At 46.6% G+C, this 21,386-nt stretch overlaps 1 protein-coding gene across 11 annotated transcripts in view; it reads right to left on the bottom strand.

The window, feature by feature from the left end:
- The window catches only part of LRRC20 (leucine rich repeat containing 20), a 222,056-nt gene that overhangs the window by 200,172 nt on the left and 498 nt on the right, over window positions 1-21,386 (bottom strand). For 5 of the 11 annotated variants that reach the window (XM_045022637.1, XM_045022636.1, XM_045022647.1 and 2 more), the window contains exons 2-3: window positions 4,679-4,796; window positions 4,320-4,449 (exon numbers count right to left, since the gene is read on the bottom strand). In XM_045022637.1, the coding sequence (XP_044878572.1) occupies window positions 4,320-4,401 (82 nt within the window). In that variant the 5' untranslated portion in view covers window positions 4,402-4,449; window positions 4,679-4,796. Of the gene's footprint in view, window positions 1-4,319; window positions 4,450-4,678; window positions 4,797-9,995; window positions 10,119-14,954; window positions 14,985-21,052; window positions 21,188-21,386 lie in introns of those variants that run through there. The other 6 variants (XM_045022640.1, XM_045022642.1, XM_045022638.1 and 3 more) reach the window with 5 other exon arrangements.

Below are 21,386 nucleotides of genomic sequence, written 5' to 3'. Positions count from 1 at the left end.
CACAAACTACCTGTGGGTCGAGCCACCACAGGAGGGACTCTAGTATTGGGCGAGGCAGGGTTACAGTGCTGTCCAAAGCATCTCGAGCTGGTCGATATACTGACTCTAGCCATGACTGGAGTGGGCGAAGCCTGAGGCTGGCATGCTGTACTACATAGGTACAAGTGGCCATATGCCCCAGAAGTTTCAGGCAGTTCCTTGCTGTAGTAGTGGGGAACTGTCTGAGGCCCCATATGATGTCACCCAGTGACCAAAATCTGGCTTCTGGCCCTGGCTTGAGTTGAGTCTAGCACTGCCCTTATAAATGCTATCCTCTACACTGGGTACAGTGTCTATTTGGCCTCATTTAGAAGGAGACCCAGTTTGACGAACATCCTTCTTATGAAGCCGACTTGCTCTTCCACTTGAGATCTGGAGTGACTTTTCATCAGCCGGTCGACAAGGTACCGGAACACCTATACCTGCTGCTTGCGCAGGAACGCTGTGACGACTGCCATACACTTGGTGAACACCCAAGGTGTTGCTGACAGGCCAAATGGGAGGACAGTAAACTGATAGCGGCTGTTGTTCACCACAAACCTGAGGTATCTTCTGTGAGATGGAATTATTGCTATGTGGAAGGACGTGTCCTTCAAGTTGAGGGGGGCATAACAGTCTCCTGGATCCAATGAGGGGATAATGGAGGCCAAGGAGACCATGCAGAACCTGAGTTTCTTGATTAACTTGTTGAGTTCCCACAGGTCCAGGATGGGGCTGAGGCCATCCTTGGCTTTCAGTATTAGGAGCAAAGGGGCAAGAGCTTCGATTCCCGGTATTTCCTGAGGAACCCCTTCCACTGCCCCTACTGAGGAGGGAGTGCACTTCCTGTATGAGAAGTTGCTCGTGAGAGGGGTCCCTGAAGAGGGACGGGGAATGGGGGTGGAAGGGAGGGAGGGCACAGAATTGGATGAAATATCCCCTCTACTATGTGGAGCACCCAGCGGTCCGAGGTGATATGGGACCATGCATGATTGAAAGGAGATAGGACGAAAAGGTAAGAGGATGGATCCAGTTGTAGTATTGGTGCACCACCCTCGACTGCACCTTCAAAAGGGTGGTCTGGGGCCAGGCAGTGGAGTGCTGCCTGCTTCTACTGATGTAGGAGGAATAGGAGCAGTAGAAGCAGGCAGCACTCCTCGAGGAGCATCCTGGCAGTTCTGGGTTTGGTAGAACCTGGAGGGAGGCCATGGCCAGAAATGCCTACGTTGAGTGGCTAGTCTATGGAGCCCCAAAGATCTAAGGGTGGCCTTTGAGTTTTTCGTACTATGGAGTCTCTTATCCATCTAGTCAGAAAAGAGGGCTGGACCCTCGAAGGGGAGGTCCTGGATTGTTTGCTGGACCTCATGGGGCAGACCAGAGACCTGCAACCAGGAAGCCCTACTTATTACCACCCCTGTGGCCGTTGTACATGAGGCTGCATCTCCTGTGTCCAATGCTGCCTGTAGGGAAGCTCGGGAGACCCTCCTCCACCAATGCCGAAAACCCTGCACGAGAGTCTTGCGGCAGCAGCTCTGCAAACTTGGCCATCGCAGTGCAGACGTTGTGTGTGTGTGCGCGTGCGTGTGCGCTCACGATGGCCTGTTGATTTGCAATGCAGAGCTGTAGTCCCCCAGGGGAATAGACCTTCCTGCCAAAAAGGTCAAGTCTTTTTGCCTCCCTATTCTTAGGGGAGGGGCCTTAGTAGCCCTGGCATTCCTGCTGATTGGCTGCATCAACCACCAGGAAGTCAGGGGGGTGGGTGTATAAATGTTCATAGCCATTAGAAGAGAAAGTACCGCCTCTCATTCCTCTTAGACATAGGGGTCAGAGATGCAGAGGTCTGCCACAGGGTTTTTTTGGTCTCTATAATTGTCATGCTGTGGCCGTGCTGCCCGGTCTGGCCCGCCAGAGCAGGCTGCGGCTGCGCTGCCCAGCCTGCTGGAGCAGCTCCAGCCAGGCCAGAGACATTGTAGAATATCAGGGTTGGAAGGGACCTCAGAAGGTCATCTAGTCTCCCCTGGCCCTCCCCAGATAAGGTGGTAAGGGATGGAATGGGGAGAGTGTGTGGGGGTCCCAGGCTAGGGTGGGGTCATGTGGGGGGTGGTCACAGGGGTTACTCCACAGACCTCCAGCTTCTCCCCCTTCAAAACATTTCCCCACCCCAGTTGCTGTCCTGGCCCATCAGGGTAAGCAGCTGGCGCGCCGGGACACTTTGTTTACTTAGGTTTATCTCCGTACCTGCAGACACTCGAGGTAAACAAACCATTTCGGCTCACCAGCGGCTTATCCTGATGGCCCGGGAACCAAAGTTTGCTGACCCCTGAATTATAGGGTTGGCTTATGAATGAGTTGTAAAAAATTTCCATTTTTACTTATCCATCTGCGGGGGAGGGGTCGGCTTATAAACTAACCGGCTTATGATCGAGTATATAGAGTAAATGATAACTAGGAATCAGTTAAACTTTCTAGGAGCCTGTGGTCTTCCTGGTAGGCCTAATTCCTGAACTACGTGGACAATTCCCATGACTGATGAGTGTTCAATATGAAGAACAGATGATTTACTAGATAAAATAGGGCTAAGTCAGGGGTTCTCAAACAGGGGTGTCATGACCCCTCAGGAGGTTGCAAGGTTGTTATCTGGCGGGTTGCAAGCTGTCAGCCTCCACCCCAAACCCCACTTCACCTCCAGCATTTATAATATTTAATACTATTAAAAAAAAGTGTTTTTAAATTTATACGGGTGGGGTCACACGCAGAGGCTTGCTGTGTGAAAGGGGTCACCACTACAAAAGTTTGAGAACTACTGGGCTAAGTCAACTATATGGCCCTCACTGATTTCACTAAGGGGTGCAGACAGCTAACTTTGACTGAGGATGTGGTTGTAAAATTTGCCTTTTTAATAGGTTTGGGATTGTACAAGTCCCCAGTGCTAACTGTCTATGTCATCTATAGTGGTGGACTCTATACTCTGAATAAAGAATGCATCTGTGACATACCAGAAGATGATAGTGTTGACAGAACTGAAAGAATGACTGGTTTCTGTATTGACTGTACATCTCCCTACAGTCAGATGGGGAGGACCATGTACAATACAAAGACTGTGGTTCTCGTTTTGGGTAGCAGCCAAACTGAGCTCAACACAGCATGGAAAAGGGATGGAACACAGATGGCTGTGTGTCACCTCTCTACCTTACAGATTGTGGAGGTGACTAGAGACTAGAGCAGTCCCTGGCATACACTGGAGCAATCACAGATATTGTCCTAACTGATGTTGTTCTACAAAGACTCCTTATGGAGCCATCCACCAGCACAGAATAGTCAGTGGGCAGTGTGGTCCAACTATGCCTGCTCACTCCCCTACCATATCACAAGGTCTTGTGATGCAATGAGGGCCAGCACAGGACAACTGTGCTGGCTCTATGGGGAAACCGCTCCTGTGCGGGGCCGGCTCTAGGCATCAGCGTTCCAAGCATGTGCTTGGGGTGGCTCTTTTCAAGGGGCGGCACTCCAGGTTTTTTTTGCTTCGGCAGCAGCACTCTGGCTTTTTTTGGGGGGTGGGGGGGGAAGAAAGGGGGGGCACTTGAGGCAGTAAAAAACCTGGAGCTGGCCCTGCTCCTGTGACTGTCTGTAAGGGCTGCTTCCACTCCCTTTGCAGGCCCTTTGCACCACCAGTGCGGTGTAAAATAGGACACTGAGGAAGGCAGAATCTAGCCCTCTGTTTACAAACAGATCTGACATTTTCAAAGAGAACATTATTTCCATCCTCCTACAAAGGACTTATTAGTCAGCATACCAGGTTGGGGGCACAGCAGGTTGCAGTCTCTACTCCAAATAGGTGACACAGGGACCTCTGCCAGAAAGCTAACCAACTTGGCAATAATTGGCACACTTTTAAAATGCACAATTCCATCAAAATAAATACAAAAACTTTTTTTGTATTATGAAAATAATTAAAGTATTCTTCTGCTGCAAACAGTTAATTAACAACACTATTTTCTGGTCCATGCACATTCCTGATGACATTATTAACCATGCTAGCATGTGCATGCCAAAGTTAAGTGAAAGAAGCCACATTGGCCTCTGCTTGTTTTGGAAACATGGATCGGGAGATGGAGAAATCAACATTTTTCAAAATATAAAAGGAACAAATTGGTAGGAAAATTAAAACCACCCTTCAGCTGTCTTGGTAACATCCTTTTAAATGACTGAGTCTGAGAACCATGACCTGGTGTCCCCAGTTGAAGGGCCCCTCTGTATGGGACCAACTCACACTGTGAGCAAAGCCATACTGATTAACTCACCTAGGGAGTCTGCTCCATTCTCCACTGTTTCATTCACCTTTCTGGCAACTCTGGCTACAGCTTCCCCCATTTTTTTCTCCATGCAGGCACCACGCCCAATCCCACCAGGGAAGCACGTCCACAGAGGAAACTGTCAATGAGGAAATGAAAACAGTGAGGGTCCAGTGTGCTGACATATCATGAAAGGGACAAGTAAAAATAGCAGTCAATGTGACAGGATTTATTCCTGGCAAAATGTTATTAATCAGAAGTTAATATCAGGACTGCTATTAAGCAGAATCTGCTGCATTTAACTTCACATATACTTATCCCCATTTAACAGATGGGGAACTGTGGCACAGAGAAAATAAGTGACTTGCCCAAGGTCTCACAGGAAGTCTGTGGCAGATGAAGGACTTCTACCCAGGTTTCCCAAGTCCTAGGCTGGCACTCTAACCATGGAACATCCTTCCTCTTCCACTTCCTTTCTACTCCACTCTGCAGTGAATAGTGAATGTTTACAATGGGTCAGATACTCCATTGCCCTGCATTTTATGTAGTCATTTACAATAGTACAAAGTAAGTGTGAAATACTACTAAATCAGAAAGAGCAGTTATTTGCATGTGTTTTCCACTATGTAACTACACAAAATACTCTGTATTTTGGATTTAATTAATGAACAGACTCCATGAACTTCAATTTTAAATCTCCCTTAATTACTCGTTACTGTCATTATTGTTGCAGCATCCAAAAGACCACAAAATGAGTAAATGTATCTTTAAAATTATTAAATTGCTTTGAGTTGTATTCTTAAATCAAAATTGTCAGTTGTGGCTATCAAAATTAAAAAGACATTTGTAGATTCTTAATATTATTGACTGCCTTTTGTTAAACCTATTTCCCCCCCCCCCCCCAATAATTAAATACTGAATTTTCACACCAAATATAAATATGTAAATTAAAAAAATTAACACGTCCTCCCAAAACCAAACACACCAAACCTCACAAATTGAACTCCATATGAAGATCTGAGTTGTTCAGGATGTCAGAACTCCTGACTATATATTAAATCACAAGGAATCACATGACCCTACAATCTTCTGAATATTTACCTGTTGGACTAGATTATCCCTTGTGCTCAGATAGCGGAAGGGTACAATAGGAAAAAGAAAAACCTGTGATGTTCTCCTTAAATTCTGGAGATTTTCTTTATTATATGCAGAGGCCTCTCCCCACCCTTTCTACCTGCAATGTGCCCCCTGCCCCCCCCCCACATACACACACTGCTCCTGCCAGGGAAATGTGATCGGGGCATGGGGGCTTTCCCAGCCCTACCCAGCACTCTTGCCGGGGAGTGGGGTCGGGTGTGGGGACTTGCTGGGTGGGTGGAGCGTGGCAAGCCCCCGCATCCCAATCCTGCTCCCCAGCAGGAGCACCAGGCATGTGGAGTGGGGCAAGCCCCTGCACCCCAACCCTGCTCCCTGGCAGAAGTACTGGGCTGATGGGGGGAGCAGAGGCACCCATTTTTCTGGGAGCCCCTGGGCATAGGCCCCATTGGCCTAGTGGCTAATCTGCACCTGATTATATGTTGTCCCAAGACCCATTTTTGTTGCCTCGCCAGGGCAGAATGTCTACTTGATTCCCTATAGCATGTCTTTCATACAGCATGTCTCAAACGTAGACAAAACGAGTATATATGGCCTCATTTAAAAATTCTTAGAAGCAACGCTCATAATAAGTAATGGAACACGAGTTATTTACACACAAATTGAGGCCCAGAAAAAAACAAACATACAAATAAGCATGGAAAAAGGAACCAGAGAGACAATACACACAAATGAAACCTAGGTATATCCAGAAGAGTAATTGTTCAGTTCACTAGTCCTTACAAAAGGACTTGTGTTTTCAGCAACCTGAACTTTCCAGCAATTAAGGCCTGGTCTACACTACACGTTTAAACCGGTTTTAGGAGCGTTAAACCGATTTAACGCCACACCCATCCACACTAAGAGGCCCTTTATATCGATATAAAGGGCTCTTTAAACCGGTTTCTGTACTCCTCCCTAACGAGAGGAGTAGCACTAATATCAGTATTACCATATCGGTTTAGGGTTAGTATGGCCGCAAATCGACGGTATTGGCCTCCGGGCGGTATCCCACAGTGCACCACTGACCGCTCTGGACAGCAATCTGAACTCGGATGCAGTGGCCAGGTTGACAGGAAAAGCCCCGCGAACTTTTGAATATCATTTCCTGTTTGCCCAGCGTGGAGCTCCGATCAGTCCGGGTGGCGATACAGTCCGAAATCAAAATCCAAAAAGAGCTCCAGCATGGACTGTACGGATGTGATCGCTGTATGGGCAGGCAAATCTGTTCTATCAGAGCTCCGTTACAGAAGACGAAATTCCAAAGCATTTTTAAAAAATCTCCAGACAGATGCCATAGCAGGGACTCAGCGCACTGCTGCGTCACAAGCGTAACGGAAAGCCAAAGAATCAAATGGATGCTCATGGAGGGAGGGGGGACTGAGGACTCAAGCTATCCCACAGTTCCTGCAGTCTCCGAAAAGCATTTGCATTCTTGGCTGAGCTCCAAATGCCTGTAGGGTCAAACACATTGTCCGCGGTGGTTCAGGGCATAGCTCGTCAATTTACAGCCCCCACCCACCCCCAGAAGTAAAAGGGAAAAAAATTGTCTCTTGACTCTTCTAAATGTCACCCTATGTCTACTGAATGCTGCTGGTACACGCGATGCTGCGGCACTCAATTGCAGTATCCTCTTTCCTCCTCACTGGTGGTAGATGGTGCAATATGACTGGTAACCGTCCTCATCATCAGCCTTGTGGCAGATGGTGCTGCACAATAGGACTGGTACCTGTCCTCATCATCAGCCCGTGAGTGCTCCTGGCTGGCCTCAGGTGAGGTCGGCCGGGGGCGCTTGGGTAAAAAACTCCTGGTCATTCCCAGTAGATGGTACAGAACGGCTGGTAACCATCTTCTTCGCAGCAATAGGGGGCTGAGCTCCATCAGCCCCCGCCCTTCATGTGTAAAGAAAAGATTCTGTACTGCCTGGACTATCATAGCAGCGGGATGCTGGGCTCCTCTCCCCCACACTGCTTAATGTCCTGTCTGGACTATCATAGCAGCTGGAGGCTGCCTTCCCCTCATTTTATCTCACTAACAAGTCACTGTTTCTTATTCCTGCATTCTTTATTACTTCATCACACAAATGGGGGGACACTGCAACGGTAGCCCAGGAAGGCTGGGGGAGGAGGGAATCAACAGGTGGGGTTGTTGCAGGGGCACTCCCTGTGAATGGCATGCAGCTCATCATTTCGGCGGGATCTGACATGGAGGGGTTGTGCTCTCTGGTTCTCTGATACACTGCTTCTCTAGTACACTTGCCCCATATTCTAGGCAGGACTGATTCTATTTTTAGATACCATAAAGGAGGGATTGACTCAGGAAGTCATTCCCATTTTTGTCTTTTGCGCCCCCGGCCGATCTCAGCCAGGGGCACCCATGATAGCAGCAGACGGTGCAATATGACTAGCAACTGTCTCTGCTTGTCTTTTGCGTCCCTGGCCGATCTCAGCCAGGGGCACCTATGACAGCAGCAGAGGATACAGCACAAAAGGACTGGTAACCGTCATCTCATAGCCAATTTACAAGGGTATGGTAGATGGTACAGAACAGCTGATAACCATCTCTGCTATCATGCAAAAGCAAATGAATGCTGCTGTGTAGCGCTGCTGAATCGCCTCTGTCAGCAGCATCTATTACACATACGGTGACAGTGACAAGAGGCAAAACAGGCTCCATGGTTGCCATGCTATGGCGTCTGCCAGGGCAATCCAGGGAAAAAGGGCGCGAAATGATTGTCTGCCATTGCTTTCCTGGAAGAAGGAATGAGTGACGACAATGATTTTTGCCCCATCAGGCACTGGGATCTCAACCCAGAATTCCAAGGGGCAGGGGAGACTGCGGGAACTATGGGATAGCTACGGAATAGCTACCCACAGTGCAACGCTCCAGAAATCGATGCTAGCCTCGGACCGTGGACGCACACCACCGAATTAATGTGCTTAGTGTGGCCGCGTGCACTCGATTTTATACAATCTGTTTTACTAAACCGGTTTATGTAAAATCGGAATAATCCCGTAGTGTAGACGTACCCTAAGACAGCAGGCCTCTAATATCAGGCCTTCTCTGTAGTCTTCCCTGGGGGGATTTGAATTCTAGGACACATTGAATCCTAGTAAAGAGGTAATGGAGATCACTTACTGAGCAGAAGGCAAAACTCTGCCTCTAACTACCTGTCCTACCACCCAGGTGAAGTTTAGAGTTGGCTGAAGTATGCAGAAATGACCTCTAGGAAGCTATCATAGTGATCGATTAGGGCATTGGTTGAACGTCTTAGGATGCAGAGACCAGTATCAGTAATGCTCAGTGATGGATTGGACTGCCCCTTTTCTGAGCCCACAATACTCGGAAGTTATGGGCTTGAAGCAGAAATTAGTGGGTGGAATTCTATAGCCTGTGTTATGCACATCAGATTAGATTATAATGGTCGGTTCTGGCCTTAAAATCTATTAAGATATTTTGTTTTTCAAGGGGATCTCTGGCACTTCTGCTGGCATGAATTAATAGAAAACTAGGGAGACAAACTACAAAGAATTTTGTCTTAAAAAGAATTGTAAGAACAACAGAGGAGCCAAAATGGGAAAGAAGTAGAAAAGGACCAATGGATGTATCTAGTAACATCATGCAAGAAAGCAGTAGCCTAGAACCCCCATCTGTAGCTGGTCGAGCAGCACATCTCCATGTCATGCCTCCTTTGGATGCTTTTGGTATCTTTACTAAGGAGTATGCCTAAGCCCTCCTAGACAGTGATTCAGCAGCAGTGGTCCTATATTTAGTTGACTGAGTGGTAAAAATTAAAATACTAGACTGGTGGCAGAAAGCCAAGACTTCTGAACCAAGATACCTTTCCATGCAAATCTGACACTAAGTTGGGCTGCAATATTCCCTAAGGAAATCCAAGTGATACTACAACCAAATGCTGTCACAGTCTGCATTGATCCAACCCAGCTTGCTTTTTCATTGATGGGGAAAACTAAGGACGATTAACAGCAATATCTGCATACATCCTACAATTACTGCACATGCCACCCTGACCCAACTATGATGAGGCAGGGAGACCCCCCAAAGCCACAGAAGGTGGCATTTCACCCTCTCCACACTTCCATGTTCAACTTCCAACAACACCAAAATGTACAGCATAAGTAGTTGTTTGTTTCCAAACGTCTCCCACTTTAGGGCAGTGGGAGAGGGGGATGGCCTTGTCCTCTGCGCCTTTGCAGCAGGAGCGCTCTGCCGAAATGCACAGAGCAGGAAGCAGGCTGCGTGTATTACAATAGCCTCCTTTCACTTTCAGCTGCCGGGCTCCCACTCTCACTGTTTCCTGGACCTGGTGGATGCAACCCCTCGGGCCACCGGGCGAAACGAGTTCAGACTACTCCATGTTAGCAGTCTGCATTGAGAAGTGCAAACTCCCGGGCTGCGTTGGCAGCCCCACTCCATCGGGGAGTTCGGCAGTATCCACAGGCCCCATTGTGTGTGAGGAGGAGGAGGAGGAAGCTCTTCTAATCTCTTTTTGTCTGTGCGAGATGAGGGAAGAGGGAAACGATCTCTTACCCAGCACCAGACCCACGCTGCTGCTGCTGCTCAGCCTAAGCTCCCAGCTCCGTCTGTCCCGTTTCCTCCAACCATTGTGAAGAACAGCAACAGCTGCCTCTACAGCCAAACCGCGGGGGGGGGGGGGGGGGGGGGGGAAAACCAATGAGGAGGACCTGACAGAGAGCAGCAAAGGACCCAGAGCCAATAAATGCAGGAGCTCTGGCAGCGGGTTAGGCACGAAGGTGAAGCTGGTTCCTTAATCACAGTTCCCAGTTACTTGTTCCAAGGTCAACATGTCTTAGGGAATTCATCCATGTAAGATTAAAAAAAAAAAAAGTAAAGAAATGTCACCAAAATAAATGATTGACTGTTGTGCCTATTTATATTAGGAATTATTTATTAATAATTAGAATAAGGATGTGGGCTTTGACTGGTTATAAGTCAAAAAAAAAAATCTCAGGTCACCCCCCCCACTGACACACCCATGTGATCATTAGACTATTTTGAGATAGGTAAGATATTGCACTTCCTGACCTGAAGCTTTAGCTTTGCTCCTGTGCAATATGCTGCCACAAGTCACACCCTCACCTCACTTCTAAGGCTCCGTGTACATTTGGAGTTAGGGTATGATTCCCTACTCACTAGAAATACTCGCACTAGCTCCCATCGAGCTAGTGCACTAAAAATAGTAGTGTAGCCAGGGTAGTGAGAGTCCTGGCGAACAGCAGGATGGGATAGGCACGCCGACTACATGCCCAGGGGGTTCAGGCGGGTTTGTACTTGGCATGGCCTATGCTACTGCTCACTGCTACCCATGCTACCCCAGCTACACTGCTGTATGTAGAGGGCTAGCTCAATGATAGCTAGTACAACTATGTTTATGCAAGCAAGAAATCACACCCTCAGCTCCAAGTGTAAACACACCCTAAAAGTTAGGGTGTGCCACCTGAGGTGACCCAAGAGGTATTTTATTATGTATAGCCACTCAAAACCCATTTCTTCATTCAAGTGCTATTTGTAAAATAGAAGGTGTGGAGGGATACATGGTATGTAGCAGCATGTTATGTAGAAATAAAACCTTTGGGTTAGAGAACGTCGTGTCACATCTACTTCACAACATACAACATTTGCATGGCTGGGTCACTGTGGGGGTGACCCAAAAAGTCGCAGATAGTCAACATTTTGTCCCAGCCATTCAAATGTAGTTCCTTATTCATTTGAATATTAATATTTTCTTTGTAAAAGAAGGTGCAAGGGAGATGCTGAGGTGGCGCAAGTGGGAATAGGAGTTGGGGGTGAGAGGGCGGAGCTGATGTGGCACAAGCAGGAACAAGGTTTAGGGTGAGAGGGAGGCATGAGTTGGTATGGCAAAGCAAGCTCAGTTGAGATGGAGATGCTGAAATGATAGGGCTGGAGCTCAGAAAGAGGTGCTAAGGTTGCAGAAGTGCAAGCAGGGACAGGGTAAGAGTTAATAGGCATGAGATGGGCTTAGGCTCAAGAGAAGGTGTGGAGATGGCATGAGCTAGGGCTCCTGGTGCAAAGGAAAAAGTGGGTTCCTGTTTTCCTAGCAGGAAGAAGCAGCAGATTTAGTCAGGGAGGCAGCTCTAGGCACTAGGTTGGATGGGAAGCTCTAAGGTGGCACAAATGGTGCGAAAGGATCAAGGTTCGGCAGGAAGTACTGAGGCAGTAAAAGTGGGTATATGATCTGAAGCTGGGGGGAAGTGACGGGGGGAAGGCTGAGGCAGTGAGGTGGGGAGACAAAAGCAAGCTGAAGGGCATGAATTACAGCTAGCTCACATTGGAGGAGACCCTCTGGGGAGGCACGAATGGAGGGAAGCACCGAGGGTGTATAACAGGGTGGGGGGAAGAGGCTGGGGTAGAAGGATGGCTGAGATGGCAGGATAGGGTGGTAGGAGCAAGCTGAGGAGCCGTGAGTTGGTGCCGGTTCAGATTAGGTGGGAAACACTGCAGTAGCACGAGGGGTGAGAAGGACTTGAGTTTAGAAGGAAAGTGCCAAGGCAGCAAGACCAAAGGGATGTGGCTGGTGGGAAAGGGCTGAAGTGTTGTCACATAATCAGCAGGTCAGAGCTACCACTGTGTAATTTGGCTGCAGGTCTTCCAAGGCAATATTTATACTATCCCTTTGAAATGGGACATAATCATGACCCATCACACTCAGTTTAAACCTAGTCTGGAATTCTGCAGCCAATCCTCAGGGATTCTGCCTCACTTTGGTCTTGAAACTGAGAGATTCTGCAACAATGAGAGATAAATTAAAAAAATAAAAATTCCTTTGAAAGATTTAGAATAAATCTGCCACTACAGGTTTTTCTTAGTGTTGGTGGATTACATTTTGTTTCATACAACCTTTATAATCATTATGTAATTAAAATAGATCGCTGATTTTTGTAGCAAGAATTTCAGCCCTGTGGCAAACTTTTTCTGTTTCCAGCACCTCCATGGACAAGCACACAAGAAGGAAGCATCCAAGAAACGGCAGGAAAATAGGAGGAACAAAAACAAGTCACTGAAATGGAGGCGAAGGAAAGGAACGCGTGGCAAAGTGGCCTCCCTGTAAATTAGGGTTCAGGTCTCTGCCCTTTTATTTTCTTGGTATTTTTCTGCTTTCATGGGTTAGCGAGAGTGATTACCATGTAACCAGGGTGTCAGTGACATTCCTGTTACTTATGTGGATCTGGAACCTTGACTAGTTGACCTCCCTGTAATTGGCAGTCTCTCCATCTAACCTGTCTTGTAACTGGGGTATTTGACTGGCTCGTTAAAGAGATCCCCCTGTAATTAGGATGTATAAGTCTCATTCAACTTTTTGGATTTTCAAATATTTTGGGCTAATCAGGCTTCTTGTGGTCCACGGGAATTGCTGTACATGATTAGATAGTGAGAGAGAGCCCCTGTAACTAGGGTGTACTGGTCTCATTTGATCACTAAGCCAGCCTCTTGTAAAGTTCCATAGACTGGTCTTGTGCCTAAAGCACAGGACTCCCAGATACTACAGTGATGGGTCATTAGAAATGTGAAAGACTATAAACAGAAACACTATAGAGAGGAAGAAAATATAGATAGATCAGAGTGATACTGAGGGAAACTAAACATTATATTACATGTATTGTGACCTCATCAGTAGAGCGTAAGCCTGGGATTTTGGAGAGCTGGGTTTTATTCTCAGCTCTGCCATTGACCTGCTGGGTGATGCTGCTGGCTCTGAACTAGGTATTTTTATTATTATTAGAGAGATTTCAGGGGTCTATTCCTACATTGGTAACTTCCTCACTGTAGCTCCTTGGCCAAATCACTCCCCCTCTTTGAGAGATAGTCTGTTCTTCAACCTATGTAACTCAGCTGGGGGATAGGAGTCTTAGTTTGCTGAGTTGTAGAACCCACTTGGAAAGCCTCATGTGAAAGGCACTTCAGGACAGAAAAATTAAGCCCTAGGTTCTGCATAGTTTCAGTGTGTGTTCATGTCATGGGGCCAACCTGCTTCTCTCTCTCTCTCTCTCTCACACACACACTCACACACACCAACCTTAAGTTCACACTATAGGCAGCCTGCCTAGGGTTACCATACATCTGGGTTTTTCCACACATGACCTCATTTGGTCTGCCCATCTCTGTCCAGGCAGATTTTTCAAATAAGAGGAAGTGTTCAGGATCTTTCCTTGTGGAGCAGATATGGCAGCTCAGAAAGAGCCATCTCTGCACACTGATTGGTCTCTCCCCTGCATCTACTGGATCCCCACCCAGCCTGCCAGGTAAGTAGAGCTGCCAAGCTCCTCTCAGATTTACCTCAAAACCTGAACAGGAGGGGTGACAGGGCCAGGCCCCAGCTCCTCATCTGGGAGAAAGTCCACAGGGAGGCACTGACTGGCAGGCTGGCGCTGCATCCCAGGCTACACCAGCCACCCCGATAGAAAGTGTAACACTGACATCTCCCCCAGCCCCCATCTCAGGTGTGAGGCCATAGGTACCCCCTCCATGCCCCCTCCCAGTACACACACACACCTCCAGTCTCCCACCACTGCCCCAGCAGCGTTCTCTATTTGGAAACTTGAAATATAGTAATCCTAAGACTACCTTAATTTCTTTCTCCAGGTCTTCTTTAAACTCCACACACATTTTCTCATCCACCACCCCTTCTTAAGAGTCCAACCAGTTTATGTATGTAAAATAAGCTTCAAAATAAAACTCAAAGTCGCATAGGATGACCACATGTCCCAATTTTATTGGGACAGTCCCGATATTTGGGGCTGTGTCTTATATAGGTGCCTATTACCCGCTACTTCCTGTCCCGATTTTTCATACTTGCTGTCTGGTCACCTTAAGCCATACTTTCCCCCTCTTATTAGGTCACTCTTAGCCTTTTCCTTCCCACACCTATTCCTGCTTTGGTAGGCCACTCTGAGATCCTACCTAGCAGAAGCTTCAACTTTCTGTTTTCTAAAGCCGTAGGATCTTCCTTTCATGGGCCTCTCTCACTCCCTGAAATTTCTGAACTTCTACCCTTCAGTGTAGCTTCCTGCTGTTCTTTATGAAGAAACAGCTAATTTCTCACAGGTATCCCTCTTTCTGTAACCAGGGTTGCCTGGCCCCAGGTCCTCCATCCCTTAAAGGACTAACCACCCTGCAATCAGTACACAAAAGAGTCTCCCAAAGACCTGAGGATTCATCAGCATAACAACAATGTACAAATGATGAAAAGGGGAAACCTCCAATGATATACAGACGTGCCCCAAGTTACACAAGACCCGACTTACGCAAATTCGCACTTATGGAAAAAGTTCCATAAACCAGAAATAGAATTTTCGAGTTGCGGAATTTTTTGCGTAACATACGGGTATATGTTTCCGACTTACACAGAATTCGAGTTATGCAAGGCTTTCCGGAACGGAACGATTGCGTAAGTCGGGGGGGGGGCCATCTGTAACACTAAATTTCCTAGAAGAGTCTGCAAAAAAATACCTTTTTCTTGGGACCTGCTGTATGGTTCCCCTGCAGTGAGGCCAGAGAGAGACAGAAACACCAGTTAAAGATGCAGCATATCACTGTTCAATCACAGTCTCTTATTTATGTTCATTTCTCAAAATATCTCATATAATATTAAAATACAGTTAGTCTTGATATTCTCCTAAACATATAAATATCAATCTGCTTTTCCCTTATAGCTTTCAACGTCTTATAAGCAATTATTAAATAGAGACAGTAGATAAGGACATAATTTCCCACCCTGCCATTTTCCCCTCAATAAAATGGGTCCAACTGTCTCGTTAGACTGACCCCCTCACCTGGTAAGGCAACTCCCATCTTTTCATGTTCTATGTATATACATACCTGCTACTGTATTTTCCACTCCATGCATCTGATGAAATGGCTTCTAGCCCATGAAAGCTTATGCCCAAATAAATTTGTTAGTTTCTAATGTGCCATAAGGACTCCTCGTAACACAGCTACCACTCTGAAACCTGCTGTGTAATTGGGGTTTATGTTTCTTGCTATCAGTTTGATTTAGTGAGAGAGACTGAGGTATCTCCCCTTTTTCCTTTTGGCAACAAGAGGGGTGAAACACTATGACAGGACAGTGAGCAAAACTTACTCTGTCAATGCTCAGGCAGTACCCATTCTGTGGGCTAAAAACAGCAAATCAGCTTCCAAGTCTGCCAGCCTGCCACATGTCACAGCAAGGTCCTATTGCTGTCTGTCTGCTCTCATTCCCATCTCTGCACTTTTCATCTGTCCCCCGCTATTTAACTGACTTCTGATTCCTGGTGGTCCCACCCCTCCCCTGAAGGGGAGGTCCTTCATGTTTCTGTAATGAGTTCACCTTGGAGGCCCCAACTCTCCTGAGAAACTGAAATAGACGGCCATGTTTCCCCAGCACTACATTCACACAATATTTTAAAATCTTTATTGTAATTTGCTTATTAAAAGACAATAATAAAGTATTTGTACCTCCACATCCAACAAATCAAGAATGTTATTGTGATAAAATAGAGGAAAATTTGTGGGTTGTGTGCTAATACCAAGAATGCACTCCAACACTGACTTATCATTCATTCTTTACCTATCACTATCACAAAGAAGACTGGTTTAAAAAAAATGGTTATATTCTCTCAATCAGGGGTGGCTCTAGGATTTCCGCTGCCCCAAGCACGGCAGCACACCGCGGGGGGCGCTCAGGCGGTCGCTGGTCCCGCGGCTGCGGTGGACCTCCCGCAGACGTGCCTGCGGATGCTCCACCGGAGCCACGGGACCAGCGGACCCTCCGCAGGCACGTCTGCGGGAAGTCCACCAGAGCCGCCTGCCGCCCTCCCGCAGGACGCCGCCCCAAGCGCGCGCTTGGCGCACTGGGGTCTGGAGCCGGCCCTGCTCTCAATGTCTGCCTACAACCCAAAATAAAGTGTACACCAAAATAAAGTGCAATTCAGAGAAGATTGTGCTATCTTCATAATATGGTTATCCATTGCTTATCTTGTATGCTTTGAGCATGAGCAAAATATTTTAAAATGGTAATATTTAAATAGTCATGAGGCTTCAGAGTCAACACTCATTGGAAATTAATAGAGACAGTTTCTACCTCACTTAGTGCTATTGCTTCATGCTGCCTTCTTTTGGAATAAGATGCAGCCACCAGTGAAAAATATCAATGGATTGCATCACCACAAACCGAGCCAATCTAATCTCTGATCACAATAGCATTTCATAATCACTGCCACTCTTGTACTCTCAAAATATTTGGTCTTGTTGCTAATGGTTAGTGTTCTGGAGTTTTGTCCCAGGTGCCACTTGGGGCGAACTGGCAGAGGGCACGAGATACCACACCCAGTGATCCCTTAAATGTGTATGTATCTACATCCTAGTTTGCCAAAGAATGTCACGTAAGGTCTCTGCTGCAAGCCTGTGTCACACTGGACTTCATAATAATTGGAAAATGTATGTATGCATAATATGTCAGGAGTTACGTACATAAACTGGAAATTATGTTAAGGTCTGTGACTTGGAGCTGCTCACCAAAAGGTTAGAATCAAATAGATGGATTGTTTTGTCTGTCTACATGTAAATTGATTATATACTTCACAATGAATGCTTACTTGCTGTCTGAGTAAAGTTTTAATCAAGTGATTGCAAAGTCTCCAGGGGAGATTATACACAGGAGAAAAATGAGCAGCCGGGGTTAGCCTGTTTGCAAGTGGAGACAATGGATGTTTGGGATTATAACTGCAAGCTGAGTCTCTGTACCTATATCTTTCAATAGTTTGCTTCGTGATAGGACGATCACAGGCAAGCCTGGTTGTAATACAATGGAAAGACTGAGTGAGCTTTTGCTCTGTCTGACATGACAAAGTCTTGTTAGTTAAGTTTAGGCTCTAGCATGAGCATTATGATTTTATTTTATATTTAACCCTTTGTTTCTAATATTTTTGCTTGCTGTCATTTGAAATCACTGTTCATTAGATTTATTTATAGAGAAAACAAATATAAGTTTAAGTGTGTGTTAAGTAGAGCTGTGTTGTAACTGGTAAGTTGTGGTGTACTGTTCCCTTGGGCACAGAAGATGTGAGTTCTGTAATTGTCCCAGGAATCAGACGCTGGACATTCCAGGGAGATGCTCGGAGGACTCAGGGGTTAGAACATGCCTATCATTAACCGGTAAAGAGAAAGTGGGCCCGCAGAGGCCTGGAAGGCCGTGCTTGTGTTTCCAGAGGCTGGTGGTGTTGGGGAACCGATCCACAGAAGGCATAAACAAGGCTTCCTCTCACTAACAGCAGGTGGTAGCCAGGTGCCTCACAACACTGCGTATCCCCAGGAAGCATCACAAGAGTGCCATGTAGGAAACCCACATTTACCTGCCAGTTCCTGTCAGTTAGTCTCCGGCTAGCAGTAAATGGGAATACACCAGAGGCAGGATGTCTAGCCCCTAGGTAAAATATATTTTGTATCACACACACCAGTAAATGTTCAAGCTAATGGACTATGATGTCTTTTCTCCCCTCCCCACCCCCTTTTTTTTTTTTAAGTGAATTTACTGCTCATGAAAGATAGACTGATTTTTCCACAGGAAAATTCAGCATAGGCAGTGACAGTACAAACTTCTAAATCTTGCTCCATAGATGTGTTTTAACTATCATCTGCATCTCTACAGCCTTGTCTACACTATGAAATTGTACAGTTTCTGAACAGCGTTGGCAGTAGCCATGTTAGCTGAATGAGGGCTGAACAGAGTTTGGGAGTCAATATACTACAACAAATTGTGTTCAGCAACCCACCAGCTAACCACTGAACTGTGTTCAGCTCCTATTCAGCTAATAGTGTTGACAACTGTGTTCAGACATGGCAAAATTTTCATATTGTCACTGGGCCTTAATGGTGAAGGTAGTTCAGTCTTCATGCCTGGTGAATCATTAGCTTCTCTCCTAACACTACCACTAAGGGTTCTAATGAGTAACACAGCTAAGTATTCCTTTATGATGTGGACACCTGTCCACTAGGAAATAGATTGAAACCACCTGCTCATTTCATACAGGTCACACAAATTATCATCATTCATTACTTTCATATTACAAATGTGGGCTAAATTTCAACCAGTGGTCAGGAGATGAGAGGTTTAACTTCTTATCTCCTGAGGCATCCAACACCAGAGCTTGGTTGTTCTGAATTAAACCTGATATAGATTGCAAGAATTACAAAATATACAGTGTAGTTTGATAGCAATTAACTTGTCCTTATGCACCGCTATGGGCAGCCGCATGGCCTCACAATATGCCAATGTTTTTATGGCTGACCTGGAACAATGCTTCCTCAGCTCTCATCCACTCACACCCCTTCTCTACCTATGCTACATTGATGACATCATCGTCATCATCTGGATCATAGGAAGGAGACTCTGGAAGAATTCCACCACAATTCCAACAGCTTCCACCCCACCATCAACCTCAGCCTGGACCAATCTACACAGGAGGTGCACTCCCTAGACACCACGGTACAAATAAGTGACAGTCACGTTAACACTACCCTATACCGAAAACCCACCGACCGCTATGCCTACCTTCATATCTCCATCTCCCATCCCGGACACACCTCACAATCCATCGTCTACAGCCAAGCGCTGACGTATAACTGCATTTGCTCCAACCCCTCAGACAGAGACCAACACCTACAAGATCTTCAAGCACTCTCAAAACTAAGATACCCGCACTAGGAAACAAATCAATAGAGCCAGAAGTGTACCCAGAAGACAAGCTCAAGAAAGAAACCAACAGAACTCCACTGGCCATCACCTACAGTCCTCAGCTAAAACCACTCCAATGCATCATCAGTGATCTACAACCCATCCTGGACGATCCCTCACTTTCACAGGCCTTGGGAGGCAGGCCAGTCCTCGCCCACAGACAACCCGCTAACCTTAAGCATAGTCACACCAGCAACCACACACCACACCATAGTAACTAACTCAGGAACCAATCCATGCAACAAATCTCAATGCCAACTCTGCCCACATAGCTACACCAGCGACACCATCACAGGACCTAACCAAATCAGCCACAACATCATTGGCTCATTCACCTGCACACCCATCAATATACTATACGCCATCATGTGCCAGCAATGTCCCTCTACTATATACATCGGCCAAACTGGACAGTCCTTACGTAAAAGGATAAATGGACACAAGTCAGATATTAGGAATGGCAATATACAAAAACCTGTAGGAGAACACTTCAATCTCCCTGGACACACAATAGCAGATTTTAAGGTAGCCATCCTGCAGCAAAAAAATGTCAGGGCCAGACTTCAAAGAGAAACTGCAGAGCTTCAATTAATTTGCTAATTTGACACCATCAGCTCAGGATTAAACAAAGACTGTGAATGGCTTGCCAATTACAAAAGCAGTTTCTCCTCCCTTGGTGTTCACACCTCAACTGCTAGAAGAGGCCCTCATCCTCCCTGATTGAACTAATCTCATTATCTCTAGACTGATTCTTGCCTGCATATTCATACCTGCCTCTGGAAATTTCCACTACATGTATCTGACAAAGTGAGTATTCCCCCACAAAAGCTTATGCTCCAATACATGTTAGTCTATACAGTGCCACAGGACTCTGTCACTTTTTACAGATCCAGACTAACATGGTTACCCCTCTGAAACTTGTCCTTAGGCATTTTACTGAACAAATCAGCATATAAGTATGGTAATGATAATAAAGTTGCCCTAATTACCCTGATAGTTAATAAAAATAACAGCACTACAGCAAAATATTGCAAGAAAGCCAGTTTCATGGTACTTTGGGTTACAAAATAGCACTAGCACAATCAATGCCATTTTGTGGATGAAGATGTAGAAAGAGGCAGAGACAATACTTAAAATGAAAGTCCAGAAAAACAGATAAAGAATTGAGACTTCAGAGAGAAAATATAAAGGACAAAAAAATCCAAGTCGCTTTTAGAGAATATCATGGTATATTTTGATAGGAACTGTAGACTAAAAAAATCCAAATATTAGTCATTTATGCTATATAGTTTATCTCCAGAGTGCTGTGTTTAAATTACATACGTGGGCGCCATTATCTAACCTAACCACAGTAAGCAGATGCTTGATCACAGCAACACCTGGTAAGAGCAACCACCGCTTAGGAGCAACATGTATTTTCTTTAAAGGAGCTCCAGTTCCTTATTTACTCCCATGTTACAAAAAACAGGCTCTCTCTCTCTCTCTCTCTCTATATATATATATATATATAGCACAGTACTTATTAGATGTCGTGGCCTTATTTTCTGCATTCTTTGTCTTCCCCCTGTCACTCTTACTCCTCCCACCAGGTCAGAAATCTAGATTGTAACACCCCCCCCAGCGCAGCGACTGTCTCTTTTTCAAGTCTGTAGCGTGCATTAGGCACCGTTAGTAATCTGTGTATACATAAAATAAAAGCGAGCTCTGCAAGACATTGCTGCACCACAGGCATGTGCACACCAACCCGAACCTGCACGCCCATCGGTGCACCCAGCGTGCACATGGTGTACTGAACGCACACGTGTGTCCCAAGCATGTTGCCAGCACTACGTACGGCTCTCCGGCGAGCTTGGCCCAGGAGACCCGAGCAGCTCGCGAGCCGGGGCTGAGTCCCCGTTGCCGCGGCCTGTGCGCAAGGGGACGAGTCGCCTCCCCGCTGTACCCGCCCCGAGGAGCGGGTGGCACAAAACGCGGAGGGGGGGGGGGCAGAGCCGCGTGCCCGGAGCGGCCCCACCAGCTCGCGCAGCTGCAGCTGCCACAGGCCGCCCCCACCCGCCGAGCTGCTCCTCCCCGCACGTCCCCGCCCCTCCCTTCGCGGCCGTCGGCCCCCGCCCCGGGTTTCCTGCTGCTGGCGGAGGCCGAGGGAGAAGGTGGCGGTGGAGGCGGTG

The sequence above is a fragment of the Mauremys mutica genome, chromosome 7 (assembly GCF_020497125.1).
Source record: "Mauremys mutica isolate MM-2020 ecotype Southern chromosome 7, ASM2049712v1, whole genome shotgun sequence".
In the NCBI taxonomy this organism is placed as follows: domain Eukaryota; kingdom Metazoa; phylum Chordata; order Testudines; family Geoemydidae; genus Mauremys; species Mauremys mutica.
The sequence above is the reverse complement of the archived record's forward strand: the minus strand, read 5'-3'. Positions and strand labels throughout refer to the sequence as shown.